Source organism: Chenopodium quinoa, unplaced genomic scaffold, assembly GCF_001683475.1.
Source record: "Chenopodium quinoa cultivar QQ74 unplaced genomic scaffold, ASM168347v1, whole genome shotgun sequence".
NCBI lineage: Eukaryota > Viridiplantae > Streptophyta > Magnoliopsida > Caryophyllales > Amaranthaceae > Chenopodium > Chenopodium quinoa.
Genome location: NW_018742241.1, coordinates 1008 through 17778, shown reverse-complemented (window position 1 = coordinate 17778; position 16771 = coordinate 1008). Strand labels below are relative to the sequence as shown.

The following is a 16771-nucleotide window of genomic DNA, read 5'->3' as shown; positions in this document are numbered from 1 at the left end:
AGAGAATACCCTAATTCTAATACTCTAAGTTCTTGGTCTAGCCCCGACTAACTTTCGGGGTAGGGACCGTTCGGGTCGGGTCTCGAGGGTGTGAGTCGTCGGAGGCTCACGCGCTTGCGGAGCTAGCGCTTTCAAGTACGAGCTCTAAAGGAGCGAAGCACGCGTCGAGGGTAAGATCGTCTTTTCTCTCTCTTAGTTAATTAATTATGTGATTATTAATTAATATGCATGTTTAGTTACATTAATTTATGTGTGGGTCTTGGGAGGGCTTCATTCCGCGTAGTGTCGGACACTACGAAACCCAACAAGTTGGTGTTAGGGGGTTTTGTGGGTGGATGCGGGTGGTTGTAAATCACATTCAAGCATGAATCAAAAATAATACCAAAACATATATGTTTAATCAAATTAGCATGAATTAATCAAAATGAAATCCAATAAAATTACTCACCAAAAAATTAAAGGATTTGGAAATCAACCATCTTGCAGAAGAACGAAGAAGTGAGGCGATTACAGGGAGAAGAGAGAGATAGCGATTGATCGGCGGCCGGCAAATGGTCAGGGTAGTCGAGGTTAGGAAAGAGAAAGAAGGTGGTGGGGGTGGGGGTTAGGTGGTGATGTGGTGGTGGTTAAGGTGGGTAGCCATGGTAGAGTGTGCTAAGGTAGGTGGGAGATGAGAGATTGAAAAAATATATATTAAAAAAAATAAGTTGTTAAACATGTTGTAGGTTAAAAGGCCCGTTTTGAGCAGATGGGCGTCAAAGGTGGGATTGTTTCCAGATTTCGAAAAGGTAGGATTGTTTTGAGTAGAAAAGCCAAAGGTGAAATTATTAGTTTCCATTTTTCTTACAAAAAAAAAGACATTAACATTAATGAGGCAAATAAGTAAATAAACATTTTAGAGAGTATAATTGTCCAAACACTCAAATGAGCAAGGGCTTGTAGTTGGGGCGTTCCTATTGTGCGACGTGTTGCACTTCTCAGACCCGGGTGTAGTGATAAGTATGCAAAGGTTGCTAGGTCATCGCTCGAAAGCGACGCGCCACATTACCCGAGTGTGGTGTCAAATGAGCAAGGGCTTGCAGGTGGGGGCACAAGGGAGTGCGGCACGAGAAAGCGTGGTACGAGGGAGCGTGTGAGGAAGGACTCTAGTCTGTGGATTGATTCTTGGAATGTGGGGTCTCTTACGGGGAAATCGACAAAAGTGGTAGAAGTGATGAAGAGAAGACATGTAAACAACATGTGCCTCCAAGAGACAAGGTGGACAGGAGAAGACCGTTTTGGGGTATAAAGTGTGGTACGTTGGACAGGAAATACACAGGACTAGGAATGGAGTTGGGTTGATTCTTGATGATAGGTTGTCGAAAGAGGTAATCGAGGTCTATCGGAAGAATGATAGGTTGATAAGGGTGAAGTTGCTATGTGGCAAGGAAATTGTTAATGTTATTAGTGCTTATGCTCCCCAAGCTAGTTTAGATGCAGAGGGGAAACGACCATTGTGGAAGGACTTAGACAAGGTGGTACAGGGTATCCCCCACACAGAGAAACTATATATTGGAGTGATTTGAATGGGCATGTTAGGGTAAATCGAGATGGCTTCGAGAGTGTTCATGGAGGCTTTAGGTATGAGCAGAGGGAGGCGGGTGGTGAGACATTCATAAGAGTTAAATCATTTTCCTTAAAAAAAAGTTAAATCATTGAATCACACAAGGAAAATTTTAGAGGCAATTAAAACCATATCAATAAGGGCATAAAGGTAAACAAATATTTTATAATGATATAATAGTCCTTACACTATTTATAATTGTTTTCTCATACTTTTTAAAAGGTAGGGATAGTGATATCCAAAGTGACCTGAAATGATTTTACTAAAATTGAAAGTTATTAGATACCAGAAGTGGTTTGACCCGATTTTAACCCAAACAGACCCAAAACCCAAAGTGACCCAAAGTGAAATTACTTAACGCCCAAAATGATCTGAACCAAAATTATAATTCATGTAATCACCATTAAGAAATTTGTATTTAATATTTTTTTTGAAAGTAAAATTCATATTTAATATTGTAGAACGTATATCGGAGCTGATACGTACCTCTTATAGGCTTCTATCACAAAAAATTTGTTGAAAACTTTTTAAAATGTTAAAAAAAATATGTATATTAATTCAGTATGAAGAATGTCGTTACATAAATGCTTTAACAAATTTTAAAAGCTTAATGGTATTAATATCATGATTTTGGCTTTAAAATAAATAAACAAGTAAAAAGTATACAGGGTATGAAAAATATAATTCATTTAGTCATACACTCTCTAATATTTTTATAGATGCTAGATTGAGTGTTAATAAAAAAACTTCCAAAACTTCTCATATTAATAAGTCATAAATAAAATATTGATTATTGTGAATTCATAATACATAATTTAAATTGTATTTTATATAATTTTATGCATTGTGATGTATGGATGAAAATGGTAGAATAGTTATTGGCATTAGTGGTCGATTTAACAATAGCATATGATAGAAAAGAAATATCCAAATTTGAGACAAAAATATTGAATATAATCAATAACGTGGAAAGTTGAATGTTGATTTGTTGATTAATTTTTGTAATGACTTTTTCTTTCTTTCTTATTAATGGATTAGTTATTCAAAATTTTGGAAACTCACATCATTATACAAGATTTCATTTCTTATTTGTTATACTTTTAGGGGCAATTTAGCTAGTTCAAAAGTTGGACACCAACTTTTCACTCCCTCTCCTCCCCCCGCCCTTAGCTTATATAATAAAAATCTATTACTAACCATCCTATAAATTATTATTTAGAGTAATGCACATGTTCCAAGGACATACATCCAATAACACCAATAATAATATTGTGATTCAAACGCTTGTTTTTGAACAATATATATAAGAAGTAAAGCATTTGAGGTGGCAATTATGGGCGAAAGGCCGGAGAAAAAGTCAATTCTCTTCAACTAAAGAGTTGTAATAAGTTGAGTAAGACATATAGGAATGAAGATTAAAGTTTGAGTCTTGGACTATGTACAAATAAGGTGAGGCCATTCGACACTCTTATTTAGCTCTCAATATTTAAATGGAGTTACTTCGAGTAATCTATAACTTGTCTTAATGATTGTGTATGAAACGCTGATACATAATGTTATCACTTTTAATATTGGGGCCACAATAGCTAGAAAATGATAGTTTTCTTTTACCTCTTGAACCCCTTGTTGAAGATTTGATATAGATGTAGTTTTAAGTGTGACTAGGGGAGCTAACACGCGCCATAGCTAGACATGTACGGAGAACTTTTTTTAATTTGACCTTATATCACAACTTTAGTTAGTGGCAATATTAATGAAGAAAAATATGTAAATAAATATGTTAGGGGTATAAATTTCAGCACACTATTATGAAGAGTTCAAAAGATAGACAATTAACCTACATTAATGAGAAAGTAAATAAATGTTTTTACAGGGTACAATTATTCAAACACTATTCATAGGAGTTATTTCAAACTTTCTAAAAGGTAGGGATTTGAGAAAGATGTAGTTTTAAGTGTGACTAGGGCGGCTAACTAACACGCATCATAGCTAGACATGCGTGGAGAACTTTTTTAATTTGACCTTTGTATCACAACTTTAGTTAGTGGCAATATTAATGATGAAAAATATGTAAATAAATCTTTTAGGGGTATAAATTAAATGTCAGCATTGACAGCATATTATTCTTAAGAGTTCAAAAGACCGACAATTAACTTACATTAATGAAGGCAAATAAGTAAATAAACATTTTCAAAGGGTATAATTGTTCAAATAGTATTTATAAGAGTTATCTCAAACTTTTTAAAAGGTAGGGATAAGAGATAACATAGTAATTATTTCATTAATGAAAGAGATGTGAGACCTTGGTTTTTATTAGTAATGAAAAATAGAGAAGTACGTTATAGATAGAAGGTCTTTGCCAATAACTATCAGGGAAACAAAATTGGAATTAATACTTGGATTCAAAATCATAAAGAACATCAAATTAAATCAAGTCTCAAGGTCTAATTTATTAAACATCATAGCAAGGTGTTGAAAAAACTAATCAATATACAACTTGATTAAGCCAAATAAATCAAACCAATAAAAATGGATGTATACAGTTGTACCTCTAGCTTGATTTCTCCAACACCTATCCACTATGATAGGTAGTTTCACAAGAAAATGTCATATTGTAATTGAGGAGGTTCTCATCATCTTAGACTCTTTGTATGGCACTTGACCAAACATATTGTGGTACACTTGTCTACCAAAGATATGCCTAAAATGGAACGTATACATTTAATTTTTCTGCCTTAAATGAAATTTAATCAATGGAAAGACTAATTTTAAAGCGAGTCAAAATTATTTTCCCCTTGTGTAATCCATTTTCTTGGCAGATTGTAATTCGATATGATAGAGATTTTTTTTTTTTTTTTTTTTTTTTTTGAATTCCACAAGTATTACAAAAAGAACAATAATTTCGAGATAATTTGTGAGTCAATATTTTAGAGAAAATTCTACAAGAGGGCTCCACCTTGCTAATAGTTAAAATTTATAATTAATCTTCATACTAATGTTATCATGGTTTAGCATCGCAGGGAAGAATCTCCAGATTTATTAGCGAAGGAAATAATCTTTGGTAGTAGAAAACATACTTTGTGTTTTGCAATGCCTTTACAGTTCCCAACCCATTAATGATAATAATATACGCCTTGTTGTCTCAACTTTCAGCTAAAAGTACTTAACCTACATACGTCTACACGGAAGTCATCGATAATACTTTGACTTGGTCACAATAGTCAACCATTGCACTAAATAATGATGTTAGCTTTTGATTTAGACCTGTTTTTTCTTATTATTATCTTATATTGCTCAAAAAAATTTCCATCATATAATAATCTCCTTTTTTATATTTCCTGAAATAATTAATGTATGTAAAGGTACCTGTCTTTATCTCGATTAATAAACCTTCATCCATTCTCCTAATATTGCAACAAGGAGATTCGTTGGTTGGGCATGTAAATTAAGGAAGGGGAATAGTGAAGAGAGAGAAACAAAAGTGGACAAATTGGTCACGTGTTAACTACAATAATAATTGAAGCGAAAAGATACACCCATGAGAGTAGAGTTAGAACTTCATAAGCAATGTTTTTTCAAAAACAGAGATACTTAGGGGTGAAAGTAATATGGATTAAAACTGAAACCAAACTGTACCGTACCAAACCGAATTAACAATTCGGTTTGGATTTTTTTTTTTTTAACTTGGATCAGTTGTTTGGATTCAGTTTTATGTTTTAAAAAACCGAAAACCGAATAAGAAACCGAATTTGGGCCCAAAATACTTAAGTCCATTGCTGAAGCTGCACAAACACTATTAACATGGGCTTTCAATTCATACAGAGTATATAAACTAAAAATAAAAAACCCTAAGCCCCACATTGTGTTTCTCTTTCCTCTCAAGTGCAGCTTTTGAGCTTCTCTTTCCACTCTTACTTTTTCTCCTTTCTGATATCATGCAAGAGATTATCTCCTCTCATTTTCTCTCCTCTATCAAACAAATTTTGAGTTAATTTCTCTTGCACTGGCCTCTTGTTACTCTCTCAGAGCTTCGAACTCCAACAAATGACTCAATTCTTTATTAGGTCCATCCTTTTTCTTACTACATATCGCGGCCGCGTTTCTTAGGGTTCTTTCTGAGGAGCTAGAGGTGTATGTAAAGAAGCAAGTAACAAACGAGCCAACAAGATCTGAGTGTTTTTATGTAATTTGTATGTCAAAAGTATTGGTGGACAAATTTAATCCTTATAATATATAGTTGATGCTATAAAAACTAATGTTAATATTTTGTCAAGTTATGGTTCTTGTTAATGTGTCTTTAAAATCTTATAATTTTCTTGTTTATTTGTGTTAATATCACTAACCTAAAAATTAGATAGGCTAAAAAAATTCGGTTTTCGGATTGGATTATGTTTGATTATTGGAAAATCGGTTTGGATTGGACCAATTTCCAATTCGGTTTGGATTTGGATTGAAAATTCTAAAACCGAATTATTTCGGTTTGGGCCATAATCCAATCCGAATATCGAACTTTCACCCCTAGAGATACTAGAATATTTGTGAAATTTCCTTAAAATTAATAATTGTGGCAATCTTAGAGAAACAAAGAAAGGAGGAAATTCTAATTTATTTCCACGATAAACTTCAGCTGTTTATCGGGGGGTTTTTTTGGTAACTTTGCTGCAGTTAGTAAGGGTATTCACATAAATGTCCCATTACTAAAGTTGACAGCCGTTTACTTCTGTTAACCATAGATAACCCAAGGTGAACCAAAGGTGGTTAGATAGGAGAGAGAAGGCCAGTTAGAGAGGAGAAAGAGAAACCCTTAGAAAACATGAAACTTCACCAACCCAGTGATACTTCAGCAATCAAGTAAAAACCACGGCGGCTATTTGGCGACAATGATGGCTACTGATTAACCATAACGACGCAAGCGACCGGGATTTGGGGCGGTGGCGACTAACTTAGGCGGCGGCGACGATTTGGGCCAATTGCGACCGGTGACTTCAACGACACAGGTGGCGGCTACTGGGACGACGATTGGGTTTACCTTGGTTCTGGTAATTCGGTTTTTTTGCTCATTTTCATCACCTCTCTCTGATTCTTGGAGTAAACATTCAAAAAAATGATAAAAGAAGGTGGTCACTTGTAGCCTTGCAACTAACTATGGTTAAAATAGACCATCGTCCGGTCAAAATAAGCTTAACAGACATTAAAAATAACATTTCACAATTTTTTCAGACACCTTTGTTTACTTTATCCACGTGTAAGCAATTTAGCAGTTTCCAAGTGATCTGTCCCATTTCCTTATGCAATTATTTACAAAATTGCAATCTGATAAACAAAAGGAGATAAATGGGGGCCTCCTCCAAAGAAAGTATAAAAGAAGCACACAACAGCTAAAACAAATTAACTACCTTAGCTTGTTTGCCTTATTCTTACCCACTTTAGAGTGAAGATTTCGGTAATTTTCCCTCCACATTATTATTCCCTTACTCTTCCTCTACATTCTACTTTCAACCTTCAAGGTGCCATGCTTACTAAGCCGCATTATTTGAGTGGTTGAATCATGTACGGTTTGGATCAAAAGACACTTCTTTTTACATGGAAAAGAATGTAACTTGCTTGCTTAATTTAATACAAGTAAGAAATTGTAAAATAAAGCTTGAATATTGATTTCCATATTATCTTTTTTTCTTTACAATTAGATATCCTAACTAACAAATATATTAGGAATGAGAGAGCCCAGGTTTATAACAGTGATAAAACCTAGGCTGTTTATCTCACGCAATTATTGTACTACAAATTCATTGGTTTCCGCGCTAGCCCATTAAAAAATATATTATGTACTTCATTTGTCATATGGCAGTGACTGATGAGATGACGGACGTTTTGCTACTGTTTGCAAAATTCATCATCTTCCTCCTTCTATCTTCTTCTTCCTATTCATCTTCTTCTTCCTTCTTGTACATCTACTTCTTCCCACCTTTGAAGCCGTTGGAATTAAAATGAAAGTCCTAATAACGAAGGGAGAAATAAAGGGCATGGTTAACCCGGCCTAAAGGGTAGGTAAGCTTTCCTTCCTCCATTGATTTCACTTGTTTGATTGTGAAGACTGAAAAGTCATTATTTATGCCATTGAACTCAAGGTTGAAGCAAGAAAGAGAAAACCAAGGGGAGAGAGAACAGGAAACGACAGTTAAGTCAAAGTTAAATGCTAATTACATAAGTGCCCCCGTGAATGGTTTATCTCTGTTATAAACTTGTATTTACCCATTAGGGATTCCTCTTGTAAAGAGGGCTTCATAATGTTTATTTTTTATACCTTTAAAAAATATATATATATATAAAAACAGATGTATCCTAAGGCCCTGTTCACTTTACCTTAATTTTGCTGAACTAAATTATTCAACTAACTGAAATTATTTTTGCTGTACTAAAATTATTTTTATTGATCTATTGAAATTAATTTTACTGAACTAAAATTATTTTTATTGGTTCTCTATTATAATTATTTTTTAGGGTTACTGATTTTATTGAACTGAAATTATTTTAACTGGACTGAACTGAACTGAAATTATATTTACTAAATATTTTCTTAAAGTTGAACCGAATAGGGCCTAACTATACTAAAAGAATATAAATTTTACAAGTAATTTTTTTTTTTTAAAGTACACCCTATAGTATCACTTGTAGCACATATATTTCATACTTTGTCAAAATTTTATAATCTTTCCACTTCACAATCAAACTAATTGTTCTCTTTTTAGAAAGGTGTAAAAATAGACAATTACCTTAAAAATCGTCAACCTTTTACAACACATTTTTTTTTGTTTTTTAATTTTCAAAAAACCATTGCTAAACATTTTTTAGAAAAATCAGAAATCAATTTTAAAAAAAAAATTAAAAAAATAAAAAAAATGCAAGTTTGGAGTTCAAGAATTAACACAAACAACCATATCAAAAAAAAGTTGTTGCCGTTGTTCTTTGTTCCCGCCAACTGCTCCAATTTTTTTGGTACGCTCCAATTAAAAAACAATTTAAATTTATTTTTAAAAAAATCTCTCTTAATTTCTTCTTCATCTTTTTCCTTTGATTTCAGTTCAATTTCTAACCCTAATTTTCTCATCTCAAATCAATTTGGGGGAAAATGACGGAATTTAGGGTTTGCTTCTTCTATTTTACTCTCTTTCGTCGCCTTCGTCTTCCCGATTACTATCAATTTGGACGGTCAAAGCCACCCAACTAACCACCTACATTTGGAATTTGGTGAGTCGCAATTCTTAATTAATTTATGAATTCATGTTATCGCAATCGAATCAATTAGGTTTTATTTAATTATTTCACGATTTGTTGCTTGAATTTCACTCACATATCGTTGTCTATCTACCTAATGAGTATTAGTAGCTTCACTATGAATTTTTCGCTTAGGTCAGTTTGATGTTATTGTTTCAGCTAATTTGACACTTTCTTTATATTAAAAGTTGTAAATAAAAATTTAAGTGAAAAGTCTTTTTTGTTGAATTGGTATATGAAGTTTGTAGGCGTGTGAAAATAGAAATACCCACTTGTGAAAAGGGGGGAATTTTGTTGTGCCATTAATATTTCTCGGGGAAGAACGAACGCGAATTTTACTAGTAGATTGTTGGATTTTTTTAGAAAGAAATTGTAAGTGTAATGGGGAATCTTGGATCACCTAGGAGTCCTCATCCTCATCCGGCTAATGTTGATTTTTTGTTTGGGATGAGAGAGTGTCCAGCGAGGTGTTCCGAGGGTCCGGCCAATAATGATCATTTTTCAGGTAGAAGGGTGGTAGGATCAGATTATCATTGGTGCAAGAATTTTCTCTTTGGTGGTATATATGGTAATAATAGTATGGCAGCAAAGCAATCAATTTGTAAAGGAGTATATGGCGGGAAAAGGCATAATTGGTTTCACAGGCAATTAAGGTTGTTTGGTTTTGCTATTGGGCTGATGGGTTTGTTCTTTTGGTTGGATTCCCTTATGTTTGTGGACTTCAATTCTGCGAATTTCCGTAAAAGTTCTGTCTTAGAAATGAACACGTCAAAGGTACCAAACTTCGTTATTTATATCATCAATCGATAGATATATATTTTCATGCTGGATAGTCCTTGAGAAATTAGTAACATATTTATCGGAAATTCGGAATTGAAATTTGGGCCTTAATCTTCCATTCCACAGTTCTGACTTTGTTTATATGCTCCACACTCCTAGTTGGGATTTTTTTTTTTTTTTTTTTTTTTTTTTTTTTTTTTTTTTTTTTATATAGAAATTACAACATTAATTTCTGAGAGGAATAGAACTTATTAGTTAGGAGGCATGGATAAACTTCTTTTCATAAGTTAGCTAGAAAATAGACCAGATTACTAAGTAGAAGCCTACTAATAGGAGGATGGAATATGTACCTTAGAGGTAATCTATGGCGGTTTTATGCTTCTCCCTGTAAATCATCTGCAAGATCCTCCAAGAATATTTTCACGAAACAACTAGTTGTCTTCTATACTACAAAGGTTGAGTGTAGTAACCTTGGTGTGGGTTGGTGTCTAGCTTTTTTTTCCGCAAGTTAGCAAGTATTAGGAAGGATGTACTAGAGTCTAGAGCATGGTTCATCAGTGCCAATGATTCTCTTTTGTTAATGTTTCCACAATGGTACTTTACACAGTGGTTTCCGATTCATTGTATAGGGAAGCTATAAGTATTTTTGAATTAAATAGATATACTGGAGCTGATTTTTCAGCAGTAGGTGATCTTCTCAGCTTGTGGTAAGCTCGATGAACTATTTTGATCTGGGTGTTTTTTTTGCTGTGAATAGAACCCTTACTTGGTCTTTCTTGGTAGCGGTAACTACTCTAGCTACTTTTAATCAAAAGATAGCTTACAATGCTGTTTTGTGCTAATCAGTTGTTACATTTGTTTTGTGCTGTCTTTTGACCCTATAAATTCCCACATTAGGTTATTGACGATTGATCACTTGTAATAGTTGAGCCGATAGCTGCTGACTTTGAGGCATCAATAATTACTATATCAATCAGATGATGGTTTTAGATGTTGATACTTCCTGAACTAATCTGTGTCTGAGGCTCAATGATCTCTGTCGATCTCACTAGTCAAGTTCCTAATTTCTATTAAATATTCCAAAGAGAAATGGACTAGCCTTATAAATTAGATCTTGTCTATGGTGCTTTCCTACTGCGATAGCACCAGATGGCCTTCACTACTATTTACAATCATATACTACAGTGTGTGAACCTTCTTACTTTTGTCTTTGTTTTTCTGGTGGTTCTCTCCAGAAACCAGGGTTTAGGTCTTTAGGATAATCATTTTACTGTTGGAATTAATTATTTTCTTCATTTATTTGGTTTTTTAACTTCATACTTCAATGTATTTGTCCCCTTGGCACTCATGTTGTCAATTACGTAGTAGTTTTTTGCATTAGGTGTATGTGAAAATTTCCTTGTAATGCATAGGGACATACTAGAAGGATGCCAATAATCTTATTGATTTTGCATATGTTCATGGAAGGATGTACGAGGTAATTCTAGCAAGGAAGAAAGTTCTCCTTTGATGTATGGCTGTCTTCTGAACTTGGCTTCAACTAGTCTTGCACAGGTCTGATAATGGATTTCCAAGTAATAATTATTAAAATATATTACTCAAAGGCATCTGCAAAGCTCCTGTTCTGATTTCCTTAAAAAAAAAAAAAAAAAAAAAAGAAGCTCCTGTTCTGATAATGGATTTCCAAGTAATTATGGAATGATAGAAGTGTATGACTGGAAAATTGGCAAAGTAATCATGTAGCTTCACAATGGAAGTTCTAACATATACCTATTGTGCTCAAAGTCAATGCTGAGTTTTGTTGATACTCATCTGAGGCTTACTTTAGTTCTATATATCATTATATGTTTTTATAGACACGGCTTTGTTTGATATACTGGAGTAATTATTTTTTGTGCTTGAATTCCCAATACTTTATCATTAACTAATTACATACTGAATCTATATGGCACTCACATCGTTCAGTTTCATTCCCATTTCTAATATCCCACACACAATGCACCAAAACAAAACACTTTTTCTTTTATAAACCCTCATCCGCCAAAAGCTAGTTCTGTTTTCTCAATCCCATTGGCACCAACTGATTCTTTGTGCCAAATTAGCTGAAATAGTTATAAATGAGCACCACAAACTAAGCCAGCTTACATTAATATGAGCATACCAGAGTGAAGAATATGGTTTAATAGCAACAAAAATCCATAGTTGTTTTTTCATTTTCCCCGGTTCCAATGATAATATTTTCATCTGCAAGGAGTTTTTTTTACTCATAGCAGAACAGTGGTTATGGTGTATTGAAGTATGAGGTATAGATGCACTGCCATGTTCATGCATATAATTCATAGATGGCACTGATAACTTTGTTATTTACGCTAGGGGCATCGAAGATGAGACTTGTTTTGCTAAAATTTGTATTGGGACATGTCTCTTATATATATGTGGGTATGTGTAATATGCTAATTCTTTTAGAAAAAGGGTTTAGTGAACACCATTTCGATTATTAATCACACATTTTGGCCTATAGGCTTACATATAGCCTGATCGATATGATTCTAATGTATAATATGCTAATTCTTTTAGAAAAAGGGTTTAGTGAACACCATTTCGATTATTAATCACACATTTTGGCTTATAGGCTTACATATAGCCTGATCGATATGATTCTAATGTATTCTCATGTTTTCTAATCATCTCCCGCAGCTTGCTGCACTGGACTTCATTGCATGTGCAACAGCTGATGTTTTTGCCATGACCGACTCGGGAAGCCAACTATCTTCATTGGTATCTGGGTTTCGCACTTATTTTGGAGGCGGTCATGCTCCTACCTTGCGACCAAACAAGAAGAGGCTATCAGCAATATTGTTGGAAAATGACACCATAGCATGGAACAGTTTTCAGTATAGGGTAACAAAAATGATTGAAGAAGGTCAAAGGGTTCATGTGAGACGATTTGGACAAAGCATATATCGGCAACCTAGGAGCCCCGAATGCATGTGCAAAGCTCGCTAGACTTTCACCTGATTTTTGCTGTAAATATATCAGCCATTCAACCTGATGAAAAAGCCAAGATAAGCAAAATCTCTCTTTCACACTTTCCTTTTGTTTTCGGGTGGTCAGAGACTCAGAGCCCCAGAAGGGGGCAGTTTTGATTTTTATTTCCCCCCAACATTTTATACTAGATCATTGATGTAAATACACTTAATTTTTTTGGGCAAATGAATATAAAGTTCAAGGTAAGCCTCCTTATTCTCGTCTAGACATAACTTCAAGAGTTACTTCTTGGTGTGAAAATGATACTTCAGTCATTGACTATGTATAGTATGTCACTGCTGTTTGTCTTAAACCACAAGAGATATCAATGCTGTTTGTCATCAGTAGTCAGAAATGTCAGATGATACTGCTGAAGTGTGGACTTTGGTTAAAAAGAACAAATAAATAATTTCTATTATTGAATTGAACCCGAAATACCGAGTTGAGATATTTACTCTATGATAATAACATTTCTCCATCATCATCATTGTTGAACAAATAATTTCTATAATTGAACAAATAAATAATCAATTGCCGGGGAAGGCCGAAAGGGGCCAAAGAGCAAAACTTGATTTACTCTGATAATAACATTTCTCCATCATCATCATTGTGATGATAATCACAATGCTATCAATGGTACTAAACTACTTCTAAGGGGTTCATGATGGAGAGGAAAACTGGTTTAAGGGTTTTAAAACTACTCTGTCCCCTCTCTTTAAGGCTCAACCACGCTTAAGATGGAGGGAAAAAAACGGTTGAGGTTAAAGGGAAGGGTGTAGAACTCCTCGTTTCGACTGTCTCCTTTGAATGTCCTGAATTTGACCCACCATGGCATTCCTCTGTCTTTAGCACTATCCTTGTATTCAAGGGTGTTGTCTAGGAGAACTGAGATAATCAGCGCCACTGCCGGTGAAGAGGAGAAGATAGTATTGAGGAAATCATTGAACTGCAATAACGACCACCAAAACTAGAGTTATTTTTCACTGGAGAAGAAATTAAGCAAGATGTAGAGGTTTAAGTAGGAGTAATGTTCTTACCCATCCAGCCCTGGTGTGAGAAGGTCCATGTAGAGCGCTGGCCGAGTATTCTCTAAAATAATTAGGAATAGACAGACCAAGAAACATAGATACACCTACAATGAAGAGATTTCTCATAGAGTTCATATTTGTGAACTGCAAGAATGATAGCCCGACAGAACCTGTAAAACCATCAACCAACAACAAACCCAAGCAAATTAGTTTATGAATCTCTGTTGTCTACTTCCCTACACAAATCCAAAATGATTGTGTGACTTACCAACAAGGCCAAAGAAAACACAGTACATTGCAGCAAATATAGTGAAAGGTATTGAAGCAAAAAGAGCCCCAAATTTTCCTGCAGGTATCAATCAGAAAAACTGAGAATCTATTGGCGGACATATGATGTCTTTTATAGGAGACATAAGAAGGTAGTTTAGGCCTTACCTAAGATTGAGAAAAAGATCATGAAGCCAGCAGAAATCTGTATAACTCTACGACTTCCTACATGAGTGCTTCCAATCAGGCCTACATTTTCTCTATATCCGACAAATTTTATATTAATGTTCAGTTATAGCTAGCAAGCTTGCATTAGCTGAAAACCAAGGATATGCATGTAGTAACTCACATAGAGACAGCAGAACCACTTAATGTTCCAAAGAGTCCACTGAGTAAGATCCCAATACCCTGTGAACGATACGATCTATCAGTAAAAACACACACACCCACACGAAAAGAATGAAGAAAAAGGGCATCCTCCAACTCTGTAGGAAGACATAATATATAACCTGCCAGCCTATACCGCGGCTCAGAACATGAGCTGGTGGGGGAGTGGCACTTGCTAGACGAGCTGCTGCTTTAAAAGCTCCAGTTGACTATAACAGAATAAATTACACACGTTATAATCATGTCCAAGTCATAAACAGGAAGGATTATAACTAATGCTTAACTTTGTAGTGACTTTGTATGCTACCTCAATGAGCGAGACTAGTACAGCAGCCATCATTCCAAATGCATGACCGGGATCAAAAGAAGGTGCACCCCATTGTAAAGGATATGGGATCTTTATCCTACACAAGCAAAAATCAAGGGATAAATGAGAATTTTCCCAAAAGTCTGGGCTATGGCAACAATATTTTCAAAAACTGTAGTCCACTTATCATCAGTAACATTACAACAGTAAGGAGTTCCCATCACTGAGATAGATTCTTGTCATTAGCTTACCATGGTGCAGTAGAGATGAGGTTAGCCTTATCAGTTCGGCAGTTCATTTGAGTTTTAGCAGGGCGGTGTTTGTAAGCACCACTAGCGGTCAACAGGTGTGCATATGCCCATATAACAGTAACTGATAGAACAAGAGCAAAGCGCTCCAGCATTGGCAGCTTCCTTACCTGAAAATGCTTCAGATACTGCACAAAGGAAAAGAAATTAGTTCTACCTTCTAATTCCCTCCATTGCTAAAAGTTTTCCCTATTTTGAATCTTTTTGTCGGACAATCACCGTCCAAATAGGAAGAACTTTAAAGACCATGATAATGTCCCAGCTTTCGATCTAAACAAGTTACTCATTGCTAAACAGTATAGATTTTGCATGCTTTCAAATACTTTCACTGGTTTAACTATTTGTGTATCATATCAAGCTTATCTTGTTGTGTTAGTGGAATCCACTAATATCCAATTAGCCCCAATTATGTCCACTAAAGAGTAAAGACTATACAATAACTATATAAATTCAAACTTTGAACAAAAAGATAGTACTATCCTCCTAATCATATCAAGGTTGCAATAATATTGACAAAATACCTGAGAGAAGACAACAAACAAAATAAGCATGGGAATGCCAATTTCAACGCATCGTCCCACCTGAAAATTATACAACCATATTAAAATTTTAGAAAAATGCGCCTTTTTATTTTAAGTTGAACAAGAAGAGTAAATTGGAATATAAATGAAACATTTAGTTCCAAAGCAGACCAGTAACTAATCTCGAAATGAAGGTTCATTTAAAAATTAAACCATGATTAAAGACTTATTGTACTTACCACAGGAAATCCCCTATCAAGCAGACCAAAACCCACCAGTGATATAACTGGAACCATTCCCAATGGGCTAAAAAACCTGTCATACCATAAATTAATCTTTGTTAATTACAACATTACATTTTAATTTATTTCTTCCATTTCACATTTAAGTTCACATATTATTAATAGGACAATAGCTCTTGTTCACTCTTAGATATCGAGTCGACTTCATAAGTCCAAACTCCAAAGAACCCACAATGGCTCTTGGATACTAAAGTTGTTCACGGTCAGTGTGCACTGTTAAAAAGAGCGAGCTAAGCAGGTAATTGAAAAAGGAAAGAGATAGAGGAAATAATACGAAGTATCTAGGTAGTATTTCGTGTTAGACATTTTCTACAAACATGCTATTGAGATAGGACAAATCTTGGAGATTGAATCGGCCCCTATGTCACATTATTTCAATGCCCGGGGCCTATGGGTGCAAGTGTGCAACCGCGTGAACAGGCTAGATTAGGGCATTAGGCTTACAGTAATCTTGGAGATTGATTTATCACTACTCGACCCCCTATGTCACATTGCTTCAATTGCCGGGGCCTCATGGTCTTATGGGTGCTAACAGTATAGAGTATACTTACTAACAGATAAAAGAAAAAATTAACCTTGAACAAATAGCCCATAATTGGCTATATCCGAGGATTATTTGCAGACTTGACGCCACAATTAGAGCTCCTTGGACTGCCCTCATTGTACTATTAAACCTCTGCAATTCAATATAAACACATAAACATCAAGCATATACTGTATAATTATTTTAGTAACAGTAAAAAAAAATTAGTGGAATTCCAACAATATGTGCACATCTAGGGGTGGGACTTTTCAAACCGAACCGTAAAACCGTCCGTTACCGAACCGAACCATCACGGACCGAACCGTTTATAACCCGCTAATTTTAAACCGAAAACCGAACTGAACCGTATAATGTCAAACCGAAACCGAACCGAACCAATTAATGTTAACCCGTTACGAACCGTAAACCAATAACAAACCAAA

General features: G+C 34.9%; 2 protein-coding genes across 5 annotated transcripts; one reads left to right on the top strand and one right to left on the bottom strand.

The window, feature by feature from the left end:
• Positions 1-8273: 8273 nt before the first annotated feature.
• LOC110736136 lies at positions 8274-12911 on the top strand. Of its 4 annotated transcripts, XM_021916292.1 has the most exons (3): positions 8865-9652; positions 11126-11212; positions 12356-12911. In XM_021916292.1, the coding sequence occupies exons 1-3, from the start codon at positions 9260-9262 to the stop codon at positions 12662-12664; spliced, it is 789 nt and encodes a 262-aa protein (XP_021771984.1). In that variant the 5' UTR covers positions 8865-9259; the 3' UTR covers positions 12665-12911. The 4 variants fall into 4 exon arrangements, 2 of the variants coding, with proteins under 2 accessions (XP_021771984.1, XP_021771990.1); XR_002514207.1 differs by lacking the exons at positions 8865-9652; positions 11126-11212 and adding an exon at positions 8274-8851; XR_002514209.1 differs by lacking the exons at positions 8865-9652; positions 12356-12911 and adding an exon at positions 8274-8851 and having other exon boundaries at positions 11126-11315.
• Positions 12912-13241: 330 nt separating this feature from the next.
• Positions 13242-16548, bottom strand: LOC110736128 (nucleobase-ascorbate transporter 2-like). Its single transcript, XM_021916281.1, has 11 exons — positions 16381-16548; positions 15743-15818; positions 15504-15563; positions 14926-15110; positions 14675-14771; positions 14490-14576; positions 14330-14388; positions 14149-14240; positions 13982-14059; positions 13723-13883; positions 13242-13631 (listed from the first exon to the last, which is right to left on the bottom strand). The coding sequence occupies exons 1-11, from the start codon at positions 16464-16466 to the stop codon at positions 13401-13403; spliced, it is 1212 nt and encodes a 403-aa protein (XP_021771973.1). The 5' UTR covers positions 16467-16548; the 3' UTR covers positions 13242-13400.
• Between the last annotated feature and the right edge of the window lie 223 nt (positions 16549-16771).